General features: G+C 37.9%; 1 protein-coding gene across 7 annotated transcripts in view; it reads left to right on the top strand.

Annotated features, from left to right (window-relative positions):
* The window catches only part of A1CF (APOBEC1 complementation factor), a 61,044-nt gene extending 43,657 nt beyond the window's left edge, over positions 1-17,387 (top strand). For 5 of the 7 annotated variants that reach the window (XM_006121474.4, XM_014572724.3, XM_075935054.1 and 2 more), the window contains 4 exons: positions 264-472; positions 6,804-6,940; positions 8,158-8,291; positions 11,058-17,387. In XM_006121474.4, the coding sequence (XP_006121536.2) occupies positions 264-472; positions 6,804-6,940; positions 8,158-8,291; positions 11,058-11,209 (632 nt within the window). In that variant the 3' untranslated portion in view covers positions 11,210-17,387. Of the gene's footprint in view, positions 1-263; positions 473-6,803; positions 6,941-8,157; positions 8,302-11,057 lie in introns of all 7 variants that reach the window. The other 2 variants (XM_006121476.4, XM_006121477.4) reach the window with 2 other exon arrangements.
* Positions 17,388-17,665: the final 278 nt, after the last annotated feature.

A 17,665-nucleotide genomic window follows, 5' to 3' on the forward strand; every position in this document is an offset into this window, starting at 1 on the left:
AGAATGATATAGTTGTATAGGTACTAGCTCTATATTTATGGTATTATTATATTTTTCTTCAGAGGTAATAAAGAAACTTCCCATTGTGCATTCCATTTCATCGTGACTAATGTGGTATGAATCTGCAGTATTTCTCAGTCAGTCAGTGTTTCTACCCATCTTCTTATCAAAACTCAGTGAATGGGGCTAACTTTTCCATTACAGTAAGAATCAGGGTGATTTTCCGGTGATTTGATTCAGTTTAATGCTTCTTACATTCCTAGAAATTTACATGAATGTACCTGTAGGGGCTGCGGGAGTTAGAGGACTAGGAGGACGTGGATATTTGGCTTACACTGGCCTGGGTCGTGGATACCAGGCTAAAGGAGAAAAGAGGGGAGAAGACAAACTCTACGACCTTTTGCCTGGGATGGAACTTACCCCAATGAATCATATTGCTTTAAAACCACATGGAATTAAACTTGCTCCTCAGGTAGGTACAATAAATTAGGAAAAAATGTTCTGGTCAGACCCATACTAGTTGTCTTCTTTTTAATGCTTTATGAACAATACAACAGATTTAAGTCTTGTTTGAATCGTTACAGGTTTTGATAGTTGATCATAAGTATGTACACATAGAGATCTGCTCTCCTTTAAAAGGCACATTGCAGAAAATAGCTAAAAGTTACCATTTTCTGCCTAAAGGAGGGCTTTGCTGTTTTAGGGCCTTTTCCAACTATTCTAAGACCAGGCATATACTAGACCAAGAATGAACGCTTAAGGTATGCAACTCCAGCTACGTAAATAAAGTAACTGGAATTGACAAACCTTAAGCCTAACTTGGTACCCTCTTAGCAGTGGGAGATCGATGGGAGCAAATGCTCCTGTTGGCTTCCCTTACTCCTTGCGACTGCGAGGAGTGCTGGAGCTGACTGGGAGTACCTTCAGCATTTCATTTATCGGGTTTTTGTAGACCCGCTAAATTTAATGCCAGAAGATCTCCAATGCAGCAAGTGGAGACGTGGCTTTAGACGATACAAGCTGAAGTGACTTTACTCTTACTTTAGTCCCAGCATGTCCTTGGGAGGTACACTCATAAAGAGATTTCTGTTCACAAAATTATTATTGGTATGTTTGATTTAAAAACACATTTTAGGAATCAATGAAAAAAACTCATAGAAACAGATCATAATTTAAGTTACTGCTTTCCACGGCATAATATATCATAATAGTAACACTACATACTTAGAGGCCTAAAACTACAATAATTATTCCAATATGGTAACAAAAGAAAAAAAAATTTGAACTTAAAACTGACCTCAGTTTTTAGCATGTTAGCTCCCCATGACTTTCATGATTTCCGTGAGAATTCCATGCCAGATCCAAGGGCATTACTTTGTGTATACTGTGTAATCTAACATGAAAGACTAATGCTGAGAACTTGAATATTTCTCAGTGAAGCCTCCTTTTAATGTTAATGTGAAAAGTGGTAATGATCCAATGACTCGGTCCTTGACAAAAGCAGAACTCCTGTGGCAATCATAAAGTTATTTTTAGCTAAAGCATGCAGGACTAGACTCAAGACCAATAACATACCATACTTGTTAAAAGACAGGCCCAAAACAGAATCCTGGATCAGAACAAAATTCCCTGGAATTTTGAGGATCTAGCCTCCGTGATGAGCCTTCTCTCTCTTTATTTGGGCAAAAAACATACTCAAGTAAGATCATCATGAATTCTGGTGAAGTCTGGATTAGACATGCATGTATTGCTATTAATACTTACCATTACAGTCCTACCCACAGGCTAAAGGTTGGTCACAAATCTTCTGTCAAACCTATTTTTCAGTGGAAAATTGAGTTTTTGACTAAATGAGTTTTTGCAAAAAGCTTCTGTTCTCCACAGAAAATTGTGATAATTTATCAAAATATGGAACATCTGAAAATCTAAATATCTCAATTTAAAAATAGTACTGCAGTGCCTGATGGGAAGCACAGTTTGGACCCTCATGCTCTCATTTTCCTTTATAGACTGGGCTTTCTGGTTCGATGACATCTTTCATGGTGCACCACTTAATTCTACATGGTGGGATTTATGGTCCTAAATCACATGTTTTTTTCAAAACATTGCCCTTGATATTAAAGGGATACTGTTTATTATAAAAGAGGTCTGTCAATTGGCACAAGAAATGTGTAATAGAATGCATATTACCTCGAAAATATGGCTGAAAAAGTCTTTCCAATTACAAGTATGACTGTGAGTCTCCTGAGAATCTCGTGTCCCAGTGTCCTGAGGCTGTTTTTTGATAATTATAGCCAGATTATCTCTATAGATTTAAAGGCTATAAAAGAGAAAACCTGAAATAAAATTGATACTGACATTTATTTAATAATCGAAGTTTTACCTGGCATTGGCCTAATCCCTAACTCAATTATTTTTTGCTTTTTCTTCATTTAAATCATTGCTCTGGGGTGTGGCTGGGGATGAGGGGTTCAGTATGCAGTCTGTCCTGGGGGGAAAGAACTACCCAAGCCTTCCCTTACTGCAGCAGGTTGGGGCCAGGTGAGAAGTGCCTCTCCATGGCCGCTGTAGCTCCAGTGGGTATAGTCTGTGTGGGTACATGTTCCCTGCTGGGACAGATCCAGATTTGTTCCTCCCTTCCCCATGCTGCCCAGTCAGAGTGAGGCATGGAGCAAATTGTACACTTTTCTCTCACTCCCTGATAAAGGGGACCAGCCAGCAATACTCCCATACAAATTGGGAGGGAGCTTCACCCCCTCCCCCAACACACACACATACACCTTCCCTAATGGGTACCTAGAGGGTGGAAGATTCAGGGCTGGGCCATACCCCCAGACAGTTCTTTCCATCTGTTTGGTGATTCTGTCTCTTTTCTGTATGAGAAGCAATCTGATTCCAGGCACATCCCATTTTCCTGGCACAAACAAACCTTTAAGTTGCTTTAAGTTATGATAAGAGGAAGCTGCATTCTAAATTTGGTGGTCCTAGCTCTTACAAGTTAGAAGTTCCTGAACAGACAGACAGACAAACTCTCGAAATATATAGTAGATAACTGTCCCTTTCTCCACTGCTGCCAGACGAGTTAGAGCTGTCCCCATCCTCATCTCTGGCCTATTGCTGCCCCCCTATGGTCATTATACAGTATAACTGTCCCTGCTTTCAATTCCTGCTGCCCCATGTGATCATTATGTAGCAGAGCCCTCCCTTTCCATTTTATGAGAGGCGATCCCATTCCAGGCACATTCCATTTTCCTGGCACAACCAAAGCCTGACCTTGTTTAAGTTATGATAAGAGGAAACTGCATTCCAAATTTGGTGGTCCTAGCTTTTACTGTTTAAGAGGAGTTCTTCAACAAGTGGACAGATGCATGGACAGACACACAAACTCTCTCAAATTTATAGTAGATGAACCTGTTCCTGATAAAACTGTTCCTTAGGAACATACAAAATGTTACCTTAGCTAACACACACAAGGACCAATTCAGAGGTGAACTTAGTGAAGCTAAGGAACACTAAGCTGGTGTAATTAATTTTTTCTTCAGTATGTAAATTATACTTGTTGAGAGACAGGCTCACTGGAAGTACACTCTCATCCAAACATAGAATTTATACGCCCTTTCACATTACTTCTGCCTTTGACCTACTGAATCTAAAAGCGTCTAGAGAGAGCTGAAAGACTAAGGAATAAAAGAATGTTTAGAAGGAAAAACACCTAATATGCAGATATAAATTAAAGTATTCTTCCCTCTCTCCCTACTCCCTCCAACACACAAGGAGGCAGTATTGAAGAAGATGAAAATTATAGTATCTTAGATTCATCTTTTAATCTGGTCAATATTAGTCATTAACCTGGGTCCATTTCAGGGTGGTTATAATGGCAGACACCTCCAAATTCTGTTTCCTCTCTTCAGATAAGTTTTTATATAGTTGTACATGTCTTATTGTGAATTTCAATATTGATAGGACATCCTAAAATCAGTCTAACCAGCTATTCATAAACTAGCTTTTGGTGGCTAACTATTTTAAAAGCAGCTTCTAAAATGTTGCCAACAAATTTTCATATTCAAGATTCTGCATGTGCAATTTTTCATGTCTAAGTTTTTGCATACATAAACATTTGCTTATAAACAAGCTGCATTTATATATGAAAATCAGATGGATGCTGGACTACACAACTTATATACAACTGCCATTCACAAATTCAAATCTGAGTTTTTATGCAAACAACTATTTTAAAAAATGAAATTTGCCATATGTATCATTTTATATATGCTTAAGTGTCCAGAGCAGTACTGTAAGTATGAATAGTCTGCATACAATTATAAAGTAAAGAAAAGGTCTGCCACATTAGAAGAGCATTGTGTGGGTCTTAGTTTTGTGTGTGTGTGTGTATAAATTAGATAACGGAGACAGGAGGAGACTTTGACTTCAGTGTCACCTTTATATATCAAGGGCACTATATGCTGTCCTGTGTCTCAATTTCCCCATTTAAAAAAAAGTAGATTTAGTGCTTTCTTAACTACGAGAAGAGCAGGGAGGTAAATTTACGGATGCTTGTAAAGCACTTGGAGCAAATGTAAGTGCAAATCATATCAACACTGAACAAACAGTTTAGAGGAGCTAACCTTGATGAAAGTTTAAATGGAAAACTTGTGATGGTCTTTTGTGCAGTGTAAATTGTTGAAGCAAAAGACTTCTATGTGTTTAGGTGGCTAACAAACAGCTTTATTGATCAATAAGGCACAAAATGAGCCAAACGTGACCCCAGCAGAGCTGGGCCCAATAAGATCGCTCAATACAAATCAAACCTAGTATTTTATACCCTTAACCAAACAAGTCTGACATCAGGGCAAGAAATCAAAGCGAACTTCAAAGAAAAACTACTATCAGCAAAGAAAGAAACAGGTTTTAGGGAGTAGAAGCTTCAGCTCAAAATAGTTCATTAGCTCATCCTTCTGGCTTTTCTCACCTCGGTGAAGGTCAGTTCACGCCTAGTATACGTGCAGAAGCAGGAGACTTAAATGGCTTCTGTTATACAAAATGGCTTCCAGCTAAATATGAAATGGTTTCCACAATAGTGTGTTTCCATTTTAAAGTCAATCAGCACGGTATGTAGTAGAGTAGGGGTGGGCAAAATATGTCCCACAGGCTGGATCAAGCCCTTGGGCAGGCTCCCTTCTTTCTGCACCCTACACCCTACACCCTGCTCAAAGTGGCCTGGCTGCCCCCCTCCAATTAAAATTATTGCCCATTTTTTAGTAGAGACACTTGATCAGGACAGACACAGTGATGGATTCTGGGCAGCAGGCTGCAACTTTGTTAGTTCGCTTCTCCAGTGTTAGTCTTTTGCCAGACTTGTACCACATCTTTCAATAACAGACATATAGGTGGGTCCAGTGAGGGGTTTACATAGCTCCTATTTTATAAACCACAAATCAGAGTAGACTCTCCACTGCCTATTCCAAGGACTCAGCTTGCTTTGCTAAACCTTCTCATCTTCCCCGTGAAAAGGGGACAGAGAGTACCAAAGAGGAATCAGGGTCTCTACAGACTTATGTACAATTGCCATTTAAAAACTCAAATCTGAATCTCCCTTTCGCCCATAGATCTGGAGTTCATCAGCAAAAGGTTATGTCACTGACCTAGTCACTAGCCCTTTGGCCTCCTGTCCACATGGGACACACGCCTCACATTGCAATAAATTAGCATTCATAAAATTCCTCAGATAAAAAGTCTGAAATTCTATACCTATTTAACCTAAACGGGCCTTCATTATGCTATGAGGCATGCCAAAAAGAAAAAAAAAATGGCCACAGTCAATTTGGCCCCATTGAGAAAAATTCCTTCCAGGACCCCTGTAACAGGCAATTAATCAGACACAAAGCAACATATAAAATACAGTTTGTATACAACTAACAGAAGGGAGGGTGGGTGAGATTAACTAAAACTGGGGCAAGGGGCCTGATAAATACTGGACAAGGGTTAAAGTAAATGATTGTGAGAAGCAAAAGTCAATCACCTTGCATCTACCTAATTGTCCAATGGACAGTGGAGGATTCATTTTATATCCCCGTATACAATCCCCTTTTAATCCTAATGCCATTTGGCACCTTGAGGATCCATCCATAAAATTGGTGAGTGTCTGAATAAACAACAGGCATCATTAAAAGAGAACTATGTAGAATGGTGAGGCCCTAATGGAGCTCTTAATTATCAGTATTAAGGATGATTCAGGGCACACAATGTGTTAAGTGATTTGGAAGAAGAAATATGAAGTAGGATAATAACATATGAGGACAATGATTTATTTGTGTGGAATAATCAATTCTAAAGAAGAGGGCAATACCACTCAGAATTTGTATTACACACCAGGAGCATCAGTACTGTTCATGAACTACACACCAGTACACAGGAGAAGAAAAGTGAAGGATACTACTGTTTCAATTCTTTAACAGCAGTTAAAAATGCAGAATTCTGGAGCACATAAATGGATTAATGATTATAAGTCAAAAGAAATTATTCCAATTCTACATCAAAGTTGATTGAAAATACATCAGATTCAGTGGTATGACAATTATTTTCAGGAATTAATGGATGGTTGAACGTTTAAGTTGTTTACATTATTCCTAGATTTATGACCCTTTAAACTTCCAACTCTTTTGATATATAGAACTCAGAATTTGAAGCATATAATCTACAAATAAAAAGCCATGGAAAGTAATGTATTTTTTCAGCAGGTAAGACTGGAGATAAAGCAGAACATTAAAATGTGACTGTAAATGATGTAAAATGTTCTCTTTTAGGTCTTAGAAGAAATCTGCCAGAAAAATAACTGGGGACAGCCTGTTTATCAGCTGCACTCTGCAATTGGCCAAGACCAAAGACAACTATTCCTATATAAAATCACTATTCCGGCCCTTTCCAGCCAGAATCCTACTATGTATGTAGCTATTCCGTTTTGTATGGTTTTTAATCAGTTTTATACATTTCTATTTATTTCTATTTCTATTTGTTTATCATCATTGCTAGAAACAACCACATAGGCCAGTATCTATGTTAGTCTTGCATTTGGGAAAGAAGGATGAAGTTGAACAAAGGGGATAAAACAAAATATTAAATAGATGCTCATTCAGTTTGCACTATACATCCTGGCTACGTCTAGACTGGCATGATTTTCTGCAAATGCTTTTAATGGAAAAGTTTTCCGTTAAAAGCATTTGTGGAAAAGAGCGTCTAGATTGGCACGGATGCTTTTCCACAAAAGCACTTTTTGCAGAAAAGCGTCCATGCCAATCTAGACCCTCTTTTGCGCAAAAAAGCCTCGATCACCATTTTCGCGATCAAGGCTTTTTTGCACAAAACAAATCTGAGCTGTTTACACTGGCCCTTTTGCACAAAAGCTTTTGCACAAAAGGACTTTTGCCTGAACGGGAGCAGCATAGTATTTCCTCAAGAAGCACTGATTTCTTACATGAGATCGTCAGTGTTCTTGCGGAAACTCAAGCGGCCAGTGTAGACAGCTGGCAACTTTTTCCGCAAAAGCAGCTGATTTTGCAGAAAAACTTGCCAGTCTAGATACAGCCCCTATCTACTGAATGGGGCAGGAGTCCTTTGGAAAAACAGTATTTGATCAGTTAATAAAAGGCTGTATCAAAGCATATGCTTAAGGGAAACAAATTAAAGTTGCACAGCAACCTTAATTCTGGCATTTCCCAATTATCTAGTGCTTGACTTTGCAACTTCAATATTTGCTGGGTAATTTCCTAAGATTTTAAAAATGCAAATGCAATAAACAGAAATTCTATCCAGTGGCAAGTCTGTTGCCCCCTTTGCACAAGCCAAACAGTGTTTTTGACTTGTCTCATTTGAATTCATTGGAGACTGTCGTGCTTGTCTGGTTTTACCCACATAGCTGTTTCCAGGTCATTTAGTTCAGTGGATGAGGTACATCACATAGCATGTGTAGGACTCATGGCTACAAAGGTATGTTGTGGGAGGTTTGATCATCGAACCAGTAAAGATATGGCTACAGGTTTTGCATCTGATGTTCTAGCAGAGTATGGTGCCACTTGGTGTTGGCATGTTCTGGCCTGTGGGGAGTTTGTATTGGATCCTTAAGAATGTAAAAAAAGGTAATATTTTGTGTCTGGTTCATAGACATCCCTTCACACCTCCTAAGCTTAGTGCTTATGTTGATGAAGCCAAGACATATGCTGCTGAATATACCCTTCAGACCTTGGGCATTCCCACAGAGGGAGCAGAGGCTCATGCTACAGCCCCTGCTTTTCCAGGTATGTGGAGGTCTGTACTGCAATGCTCTTCCGAAGTTATATTTTTGTTATCATCTTAATTACATATGGCAGGATTGCAGTTGTGTTCAGACTCAAAATCACTGATTGGAAATACACATTCTGTCGATCTACATATCCAGACCCCCAATCCTCTCCCCTACTTGTCCAGGAGAAAACTTGTTTAAGTAAGTATTGGAGATGACGTGAGCTGTGAAGTTTGGACCTGAGTCTGCAGTAGAATGTCCTCAAAGTTGGAAGTGTTTGGAGCTACAGTTTCAACTGAACCCATTAGAGAAATGAGGTCAACAACTACATTTAGGTCCTGATCCAAACTTTACCCAAAGTTCAAAAGTTTTAGGTTTCTTTGGTCCAGTTTGGGGGCCAGTTGCCAAAACTAGCTTTAATAACTAGTGAAAATGGATAGGGAAATTATGAAAAATGTCAGGCAGAAACACAAATCCAATTTATATACACTGCATGTACACTATTCACCACTGTAAATGTGCTTTTGAGATCCTGGGAATGCCTGGAGCCAAACTGCACATGAAGCATGCATTAATCATACTACTGAGTTTTTTGCAGCATCTTGAGGATGGATTCAATAATATTTTATATACATATATCCGGCTTCCTTCCACAGAAGTCCGCAAAAGCCACAGAAAAATCAATTTGTCTGGGTTTGTGAAGGCTTCCGCAGCATGTAAGCCAAATGGTCTTTTTGTTGAGTCCAGTCCCCACTTATAACTTTATTATAAGCTCTCCCTTTCTTTCACCCATCCTTTTTTATTTGTCTTGGAAGCTTGACAAATACACATGCATTAACATTTCAGCCTGTAACACATTTGACTTTTTGTTATATTCACATTAACTTAGTATTAAGAAAATTGTCATATGTGGACAAACCTTACCTATAATGTGTGTGCCTTCATGCACATGCAATATTGCTAATGGCCAAAGAACGTTAGTCAATTATAGTTGAAACCCTGCAGTTCTCAGTCCATCTGCATGCATCAACTCTTCTTCTGGCATGGATATGGGCTTTTCTTCTCATTTATGTGATCACATTCAATGGTATTCACAGTGAATGGGCTGGGAATTGATACTAACATAATGAATCTACAACAATATAGTAAAATTGAGCAAAAAATTGAATTTCTGTCCCAATTTTTCTATCATCAATCAGATAAAAAAGCTGAAAAATCTACTTTTTTATTAAATAAAACATTACAAGAGTTTTAATTCAGAAATGAAGGTTTTGGTAATTTTGATCTAAAACAAAAAATGTCAACACTCACAAATTGAAATATTTCCTTTTGTTTGATCAACTGGCCAAAAATAATTGACTTTGAGCAAGTTCAATATAATTTCCCCTATTAGTGCATCGCTTGATGGGATTTGTGGCTCTGGTTGCCTGATCCTCTCCATTGGCCAGGCTGCATGGTGAGCCTACATTTTCCATGATGCACAGCAGCTTTAGTCAGAGGGGAAACAGTGCTGCCTCATGGGAGATATAAAAAATGCAGGTTAATGTTGACTTAACACTAAACAAAAGATTTCATGTTAATTCAACAAACCCAAATATTGTGATTCTGGTCAAACCAACCCAAAAAGAAAGATTTTGTTTCAGTTTCTTCATGAATTAAAAATATCACCAAAATAAAAATAAGTTACACAAAACATTTCAATTTTTGGAAACTGAATTTTCCATTGAAAAACCATTCAAATGGAAAATTCTCTGTACCTGACCTTCCAGCAGTCCTGGCTTTTGTTAGACTGTCCCACTCTGACCCCTGAAACATCTGTCCTAGCTGAAGCAGCTACTGTTCTATGGGACTGGCTAGGCTGGACTCACTGCTCCAGGTATTTCTGGTTTTCACTGCAGGATATGCCATTGCTAATCCAGCTGCTCCTGGTCTAGCTATGCAACACCTGGCCCTAGGCATAGGGTTGCAGCACTGTTCACATTTGGTCCTGCCCTCCTAATAGTCTTCCTGCTCTGGAACACCTCATCCCTTAGGAACCACACACAGTTCCTCTCCGTAGCCTCCATTTCACGTCCAGAAGCAGCATCTGAACCTCTCCCTGAAATCCTCATTCCATGAGGCTGCCCACTTAAGCCCATCCCACTTGAGCCACTTGAAGTGTTAGGGAGGTATGCTATACAGTGTAATCGCCACTATCTTCCCAAGATTACATGCTGGAAACATTTCTCCTCTGTATGTGGTGTTCCTTACACACACACAGGAGGAGACTATAGTAATGCTTAAATGTGACTGAATAGTGATATGCAATTCCACCAATTATATAGCTGTCCTCACCATGAAACCTGATCAGGAAAACCCTGATGTTGTAGATTTCTGTCTTGTTTTCTATATGCCAAATGTTCAGTAGAACCTAGTGGCCTACAGTACTGTCCTTTTTAATGTAGACATAGCACAATCCTGGGAAAAATCATTCAGTGAATTACAAGTGAAAAAAGTTGGAAACTGGTATGGTCCACAAATTTAACATGAAAACTCAGCTAGTTACCTATTTCATAATTGTTGCTGTCTGACACAACTGCAAAGTAAAGGAAAATTATCATTTATGATAATAGCTTAGAACACTGATGTCAGAACAAGTAAGTATATTTAATCTAATATGTAGCTACCATCAACAATGAAACCTCTATTTGCTTATGTAGACAAAAAGGTGGTTATCAGCTATATTATGCTCTGCAGGTACATTTGCATTAAAATACATTTTTGTGTCTGTTTTTCACTGCAGGATACACCATTGCTAATCCAGCTGCTACTGTACCAGCTACACAACTAAAACAAACAGTGACGCTGGGACAAGACTTAGCACCTTATGCAACATATGAAGCCTACCCTGCCTTTGCAGTGGCTACTCGTAGTGATGGTTATGGAACATTTTGAAGGGTGTGTTTTGTTTAATTAAAATCAATATTTTCTTCTAATTGAGTGCTGCAAAAGGCTAGTTTAGTCTAATAATTATTGTGGCCTCATGATTTTAAACTAATTTAGAGTCCAAATTTAGATTTAGATGTAGTTTTATACTTCTAGATTAATAGTTATACAATAGAATATATACCAAAAAATTTAAAATATCAAATTATCATACTGGAAAAAACAACAACAAATGACCTCTATCCCAGGAAAAAGTTCTTAAAAGGTTCTCAGGTATATATTACTGTGTGTGTTTACAAACAATAATCCATGCTGAAAACAGAAATATTCCCAATTATGTAGTTAGTGACTTTAGCTCTGTTATCATGCTCATATTTATGGTACACAGCAAGACTTAAAAGTATAGAGGGGGGAGTTAGGTGCACAAGTGGGCTATGCACAGATGGGAGAGGAGCAAAAAGGAGCTAGAAAAAACAGAATCCTCTTTCCAGACTGCTGAGTAGTAGTAATGCTCCTCCTCAGCCTCTATTGAGATATGAATGGCTGGTGAGATGAACTGTCCCTCCCCTTGAGAAACACGGCCTCTCACCCACTTGTACAAAACAATTCACTTCCTCCACATAGCAAATCCCCCTGCTATTCCTAAACCAGTGTGCCTTGGCTGCCACCCAGTCCAATACCAAACTGCCTGGCTCTGGCTAAACTAGCTACATTATGTCTCAGTCTCTGTTTTTCTTTCTTCCTCTCAGCTATGTGAATGGAGAGAAAGGCCTTTTTGTGTCCTGGGATGCTTCTTTTGTCCTTGGACCTCATTCACATAAGCCAACAGGAAGTGGATCCTCTGCCTGCTCACCCACCTGAGCATAATGAATTAGATGTGCTCTGATCATGGCTAGCTTTCATGAACCTATGTTGGCTCATGTGCAATTCCATCGTGCTAGAAAATCCTACTGTAACCTAAGCCAAGCAAACATTGTGTGAAATTTATGGCAACACTGGGTGCCCAGAAATCCTGAACACAGCTTTATTTCCTTTGGAAAACATATATAAGCCTATCTTCCTTATAAATACTAGGTTAGAGGCATTAAATACTCATTTAGGTAGTTAAAATGTTTTCAAAACTCTGGCCAGTATATCAAAGGCCGGGTTTATACTGACAGTAAAAGCTTGTTGTGCTTGTCAATGTGTGTTTCAGAGCTGATTTGATATTTAATGCAACGGATAAGTTTCAGTCATTGGAGTTTTCTCTATCACCTTGCAGTGTTCAGGTCTGTATAGAAGGAGGCAATCTCAACAAAACAATGTTGTATTATCAACTTCCATCCAATGGTACTTTTGACCTAGAGAGTAAATAATTTAGAAAAGCCTCCTGTAACTACGAATGATAAAATTGAGAAAGGGATTGCTTATTGTGGCTGATTTTCAGCTAAATCAGACCATGAGAATTCAGAAATGAGATTTAATCATTAGGTTAGCTAAAACTCTCTGAAGATCAGTGTGTTTCTGGCACAAAACATTTTGATGGGACAAATTCACTGCTAGTATAAGCAAGTTTTTGGAATTATACCCTCTTACATTGGCACTTAATTGCTTATTGAACCTGCGAGCATTGTTCTCTACCATAGCAATGATGCCAGCAAAAATTTAAAACCAGATAAATGTAAGAAAATGAAACTTTGAGAACTAATGGAATTAATCTGCCTTTGTTCAAAGTTTAGCAAGATGCTGAAGCCATATCAAAGTTACATGTTACACTGTAATTTAAACCAAATACATAGAATCTTCGTATGGCCTTTTGGCAAAACTCCAGTGAAGTATCAATTTAATAACTGTAATATCATCTGTTGCAATTTATAGCTGGCCCTTGCAATTGACTAATTAATTGAATCGTGTTTTCCCACTGCATTTACTAGTCTTCTAACAAGCATGGTAAGAGTTTGGGCAGTGCTTAGCCTCATTACAACTTCTGAGGGTTTCAAGATGATAGTAATTTTCTGAACCTCCCAAAAACAATTGTAGGTAATCCTTTCAGGGGTTTTTTTTAAATCAGTTGTTGAAATGATGTAAAGTCTCCATTAGCCTGAAGAGCCAAAGTCCATTGGCTATAGAATGGCATTACACCCTACAGTTATGGTGATATTAAAATTCCCCTTTGATTTACAGTATGGGCCTTTTATTGCCGTATCAGTCACCTCTGAGCTGCCCATGAATAACCTGCCTCCTCTCCTATTAGTGAAAAGACTCAAGTATCGCATGCATCTTTTTCTCACACCAAAAATGTGGAAAGCTTCCAGGAGTAAGATACTGCATTCCAATTCCTATGGGGCTCAAAAACCTTACTCTACTCTTTCACATGATTTTTTGTGGGATGTAGAGCCTAAAGCACATACAGCCCTGCCTAGTTTGTGTCCCACTGTGCCCCTATGATACTCGATTCACTTTCTACCTAGTGAATCAACGCTAGTTATCATATTGTGTGCTCAGAAAGATGTGACATTTCTGAGAAGATAAATCCAAAAGAGCTTGCTGAATGTGAGACTTAATCTTTTTACTACTATAAATATGTAAACATTATAGAAAATGTAGGGCTCTTCAGTTCAAGACAAATCACACAGAAACGTACCAGAGGCACAAGATCTGGCTCCAACCTTTCCAAAATTCAAGGCTGCGTCTAGACTGGCAAGATTTTGTGCAAAAGTATTATTGCGCAGGAGGGCCAGTGTAGACAGACAAGTTGATTTTTTGCACAAGAAAGCCTGATGGCTAAAATGGCCGTTGGAGCTTTCTTGCGCAAGAGAGCGTCTACACTGGTACGGATGCTTTTGCACAAAAGATGTCTTTTGCACAAAAGCATCCATGCCAGTGTAGACACTCTCTTGCACAAATACTTTTAACGGAAAACTTTTCCATTAAAAGTATTTGAGCAAAATCATGCCAGTCTAGACGCAGCCCAAGTGTGTTCATATCTGAGCCCTGGTCTACATTAGGGCATTATTTCGAAATAACCCCCCTTTGGTCTAATTTATAAGTGGAGCATCCACACTACCAAGCCCATTATTTTGAAATAAAGGGTCACTTATTTCAACATTTGTACTCCTGCTTTTCTCAGGGAATAATGCTAATTTTGAAATAATTATTTTGAAATACCTCTAGTGTGGATGTTCTGGTGCCGCTATTTTGAAATAAGTACTCTCAGAGTAATTCAAACTAATTACTGGGCAGTGTCTTCTGGAGCTCTAAGTCAAGGTAGCACATCCACATTAACGGAGCCTGCCTTGGACGAATTCCAAGGCTTCCCCATGTGGGGGGATGCTATTTCGATTTTGTAAAATTGGGAGTTATTAAGTTGAATTTAGTTATTTCAGAATAGTTTCCTAGTATAGACATAGCCTGATGTTTTAATTTGGGCCAATCTTTAATTAATAAAACTTGAGCTAAGATTGAAATTTCACCTCATTAACATCAATCATTTGTAGTACTTGAAATGAAAGAGGAAAAGCATCACAAAAACACACTGCAGATTGTTCTTTGGGTGAGTAACCAAAAACCTGACACAATATAGTTGTGCAGCTGCTGACAACAGCAAACACACTGTATAACACACACTTGCTATTATAGTACTGCCTTCTAAGATGCTCTGATAACTGACTTTAACAGGATCCTCCTGAGACAGTGCTAGTTTTCATATTTTGGAGTGGAAAGTTTAACCTATGGTCCTGGATTTCTAGTTTTTTCTTTATTAGGTAAACTGTAAATGTTACTTTCTGCTTATGAAATCAAGAAAAATGAGTCATGACCCAAATAGTTTTAATACAGGGAGAAAGAAAGTTTATAATATCTGAGTTTATATCTCGACATTATCCACAAACATCTTTGATTATTAACAGGAAGGATTTACAATATCTGATTTTTTATTGGCGTCACCAGTCATTTTTAATGCCACTATTTGAGCTATTCATTTTCTCCATCAAAGAGCAAAACAAGTACTTCCTCCACCCCTTCCACGCTCTGTCATACTAATCACATGTGAGGCATTCAGTGCTAAAAAATTACCCGATCCTGACTCCACCCAGGGTAGTTGAGAGTGTTGCCTTGATTTCAATGAGAAATGGATCAGGCCACAAATTTGTAAACCAGTATATGTAAAACAAAGACACTGTGAAAATTATTTTACTTTTCTAAGTAGAGTTTTTAATATATATAAAGCTCTTCAAAGCACATTGATATATGAATAATGTTTTCTAGACTAGTAACAGTTAAATGTTTGTATTTACTTTTTTCTTGTATTTGTGTTGACTTGCTTGTAGTAGTAATGGAACAAATGTATAAGCTGTATAGTCTCTAATGCTATTAGTCTACCTACTCATACAGTGTTTTGCTACTTTGTTATAAAGAGACAGGGATCACTCTTCTAAACCCTAATTGCTCTTTTAAATGTACACATGCTATGGAATTTATATAGGCAACTTAAAGGGACACTGTCAGAATATTTGTAGTCATTTTTCAAACTTTTTGCTTTTTATTTTTAGTTCGTTATTCTATCCACTGGAGGCTTGAGAGCAAATTATGTTTTTAACATTGGACCTGTTAAAGTGCCATTAAAATCCTTTGTCCTTGACTATAATGGGAGCAGAATCAGGCCTATTTTCTCAACACCCATCACGTCCATGACCTGGTTTGACATCATAAGATTCCTTATGCATGCTGTTTCCAGCTTTCGGGTTGGTTGTTCAGTGCCACTGAGTTCAGTGGTATTATCTTTGATTTTGGGCAGCATGAAAGGAGAATGAAGCCCATTGGCTTTGTGAAGTAGTAGAAAGAAGGATGGGTTTATCACTTGGAATCAGGACCCCTGTTTTTTGCAAGTCACTTAATGCCTTTGTGCTCACTTTATCTGTAAAATGTGCTTTATAAAACTGAAATTTCCCCTTCTTCATAGATTAAATTAATTAAGGGCTATTGCTTATTTTTTAATTAATTGCTTATTTTTATTAATTGCTAAAGCACATTAATATCATCAGTTAGAGAGTGGTATTTAAGTGCAAAATACTCAAATGTAAGGAAAGTGCAATCAGAAACAGACTATAAGTTATATTTATATATATAGCTTTTCTTACAAAAGTAAATGTTTTAAAACTTAAAATGAACAAACAACCAAAACTGGAAACAGCATGCATAAGCAAATACTTATATATAAAGGGACAAATGATCATTTGGGATTTACCCACCTTGGCAGTATCCCTTTAAGGATTTTTAGTAAACAATAGGGAAATTATATTAATGTCAAATCTATGGTGCCCCTTAGTCTCTCTAGTGTCATATTAACTTAGCTCATTGTTGTATTATCAACAGTTTTATTCATATGTAAGAGTCACTGAAATGAAATGGATCCCTGTCCTGCTCTTTTTGGGTGAGGCAAAACTCCCAATAATGACAATAGATGTTTTGCCTGAATAGAGTGCAAGATCTGGCCTCATTTGTGAAAGTTCAGTACTTCTGTAATTGCTGGAGCTTATTTCTATTTATATACCATCTCATTAAGGTGATAAAAAACATGGCATTCTCATCTACAATTGCTACAGAACTATTTGCTTGCAGAGAATAACAGTACTGCGGGAAACCATTTAAGCCCAGCCATTGTACTTAGAGGTTTAAATAATTAATACTATTATTGGTGTTTTCACTCAATTTTCCCCCTATACACATCTGTTTTAAATAATTTTTAGCAATGATATACTAGTGAAAATTGCCAAGAACGAATGTATCCATACATCTACTATTAACAAAAAAGGCTGCTGTAGTAAAAAACATTTCTCCTTTTCACTTGTTAAATAACTAGATACTGCTTTCCCCCCACCCCCAGCTATTTATATAAGGTAAATTATAGCAGGTGCCAAAGCAAAGAGACAGGAACAGTATTAAAAAGTATGTGCATAAAGCACTTATTTTTGTACTTTTAGTACAATATTTGTATAGAGTTATAAGACTGTGAAATATAATAAAAATCACACAATCCATTTATTGGAAAGGCAATCATCTGTTTTGAAAAAAATAAATAAATAATCATAAATTCAAGGGAAATTATAAATTGGGTTAAATACTGTGAAGCAATTTTGTAATTCTAGGCTCATCAAAGGGTATTAACTGGACTTTGAAATATCATTAAACTTTCTATACTACCGTGAAAGTTTGTCTGATTTGTTTGGTTTGTTTTTTGTCAGTTGGCCCAAGTTTAATCTAAGGCAAAGGAGGGGGGGCCACTCTCAAGATTTTGAAAAGTTGTCATGGGCCGCACTCTTCCCTGGTATTAATGGAGGAGGTGCGGGGTCTGTGGGAGAATGGAGTCTGGGAGGGAATTTGGGTGAAAGAAACAGTTGTGACAGGGCAGGGAACTGGGGTTCAAGGTTTTGGGATGTGACCTAGGGTAGGAGGGGATTGCGATCTCAGGCAGGAGATAGGGTGCCA

This window comes from Pelodiscus sinensis, chromosome 8 (assembly GCF_049634645.1).
Source record: "Pelodiscus sinensis isolate JC-2024 chromosome 8, ASM4963464v1, whole genome shotgun sequence".
Taxonomy (NCBI): Eukaryota; Metazoa; Chordata; order Testudines; family Trionychidae; genus Pelodiscus; species Pelodiscus sinensis.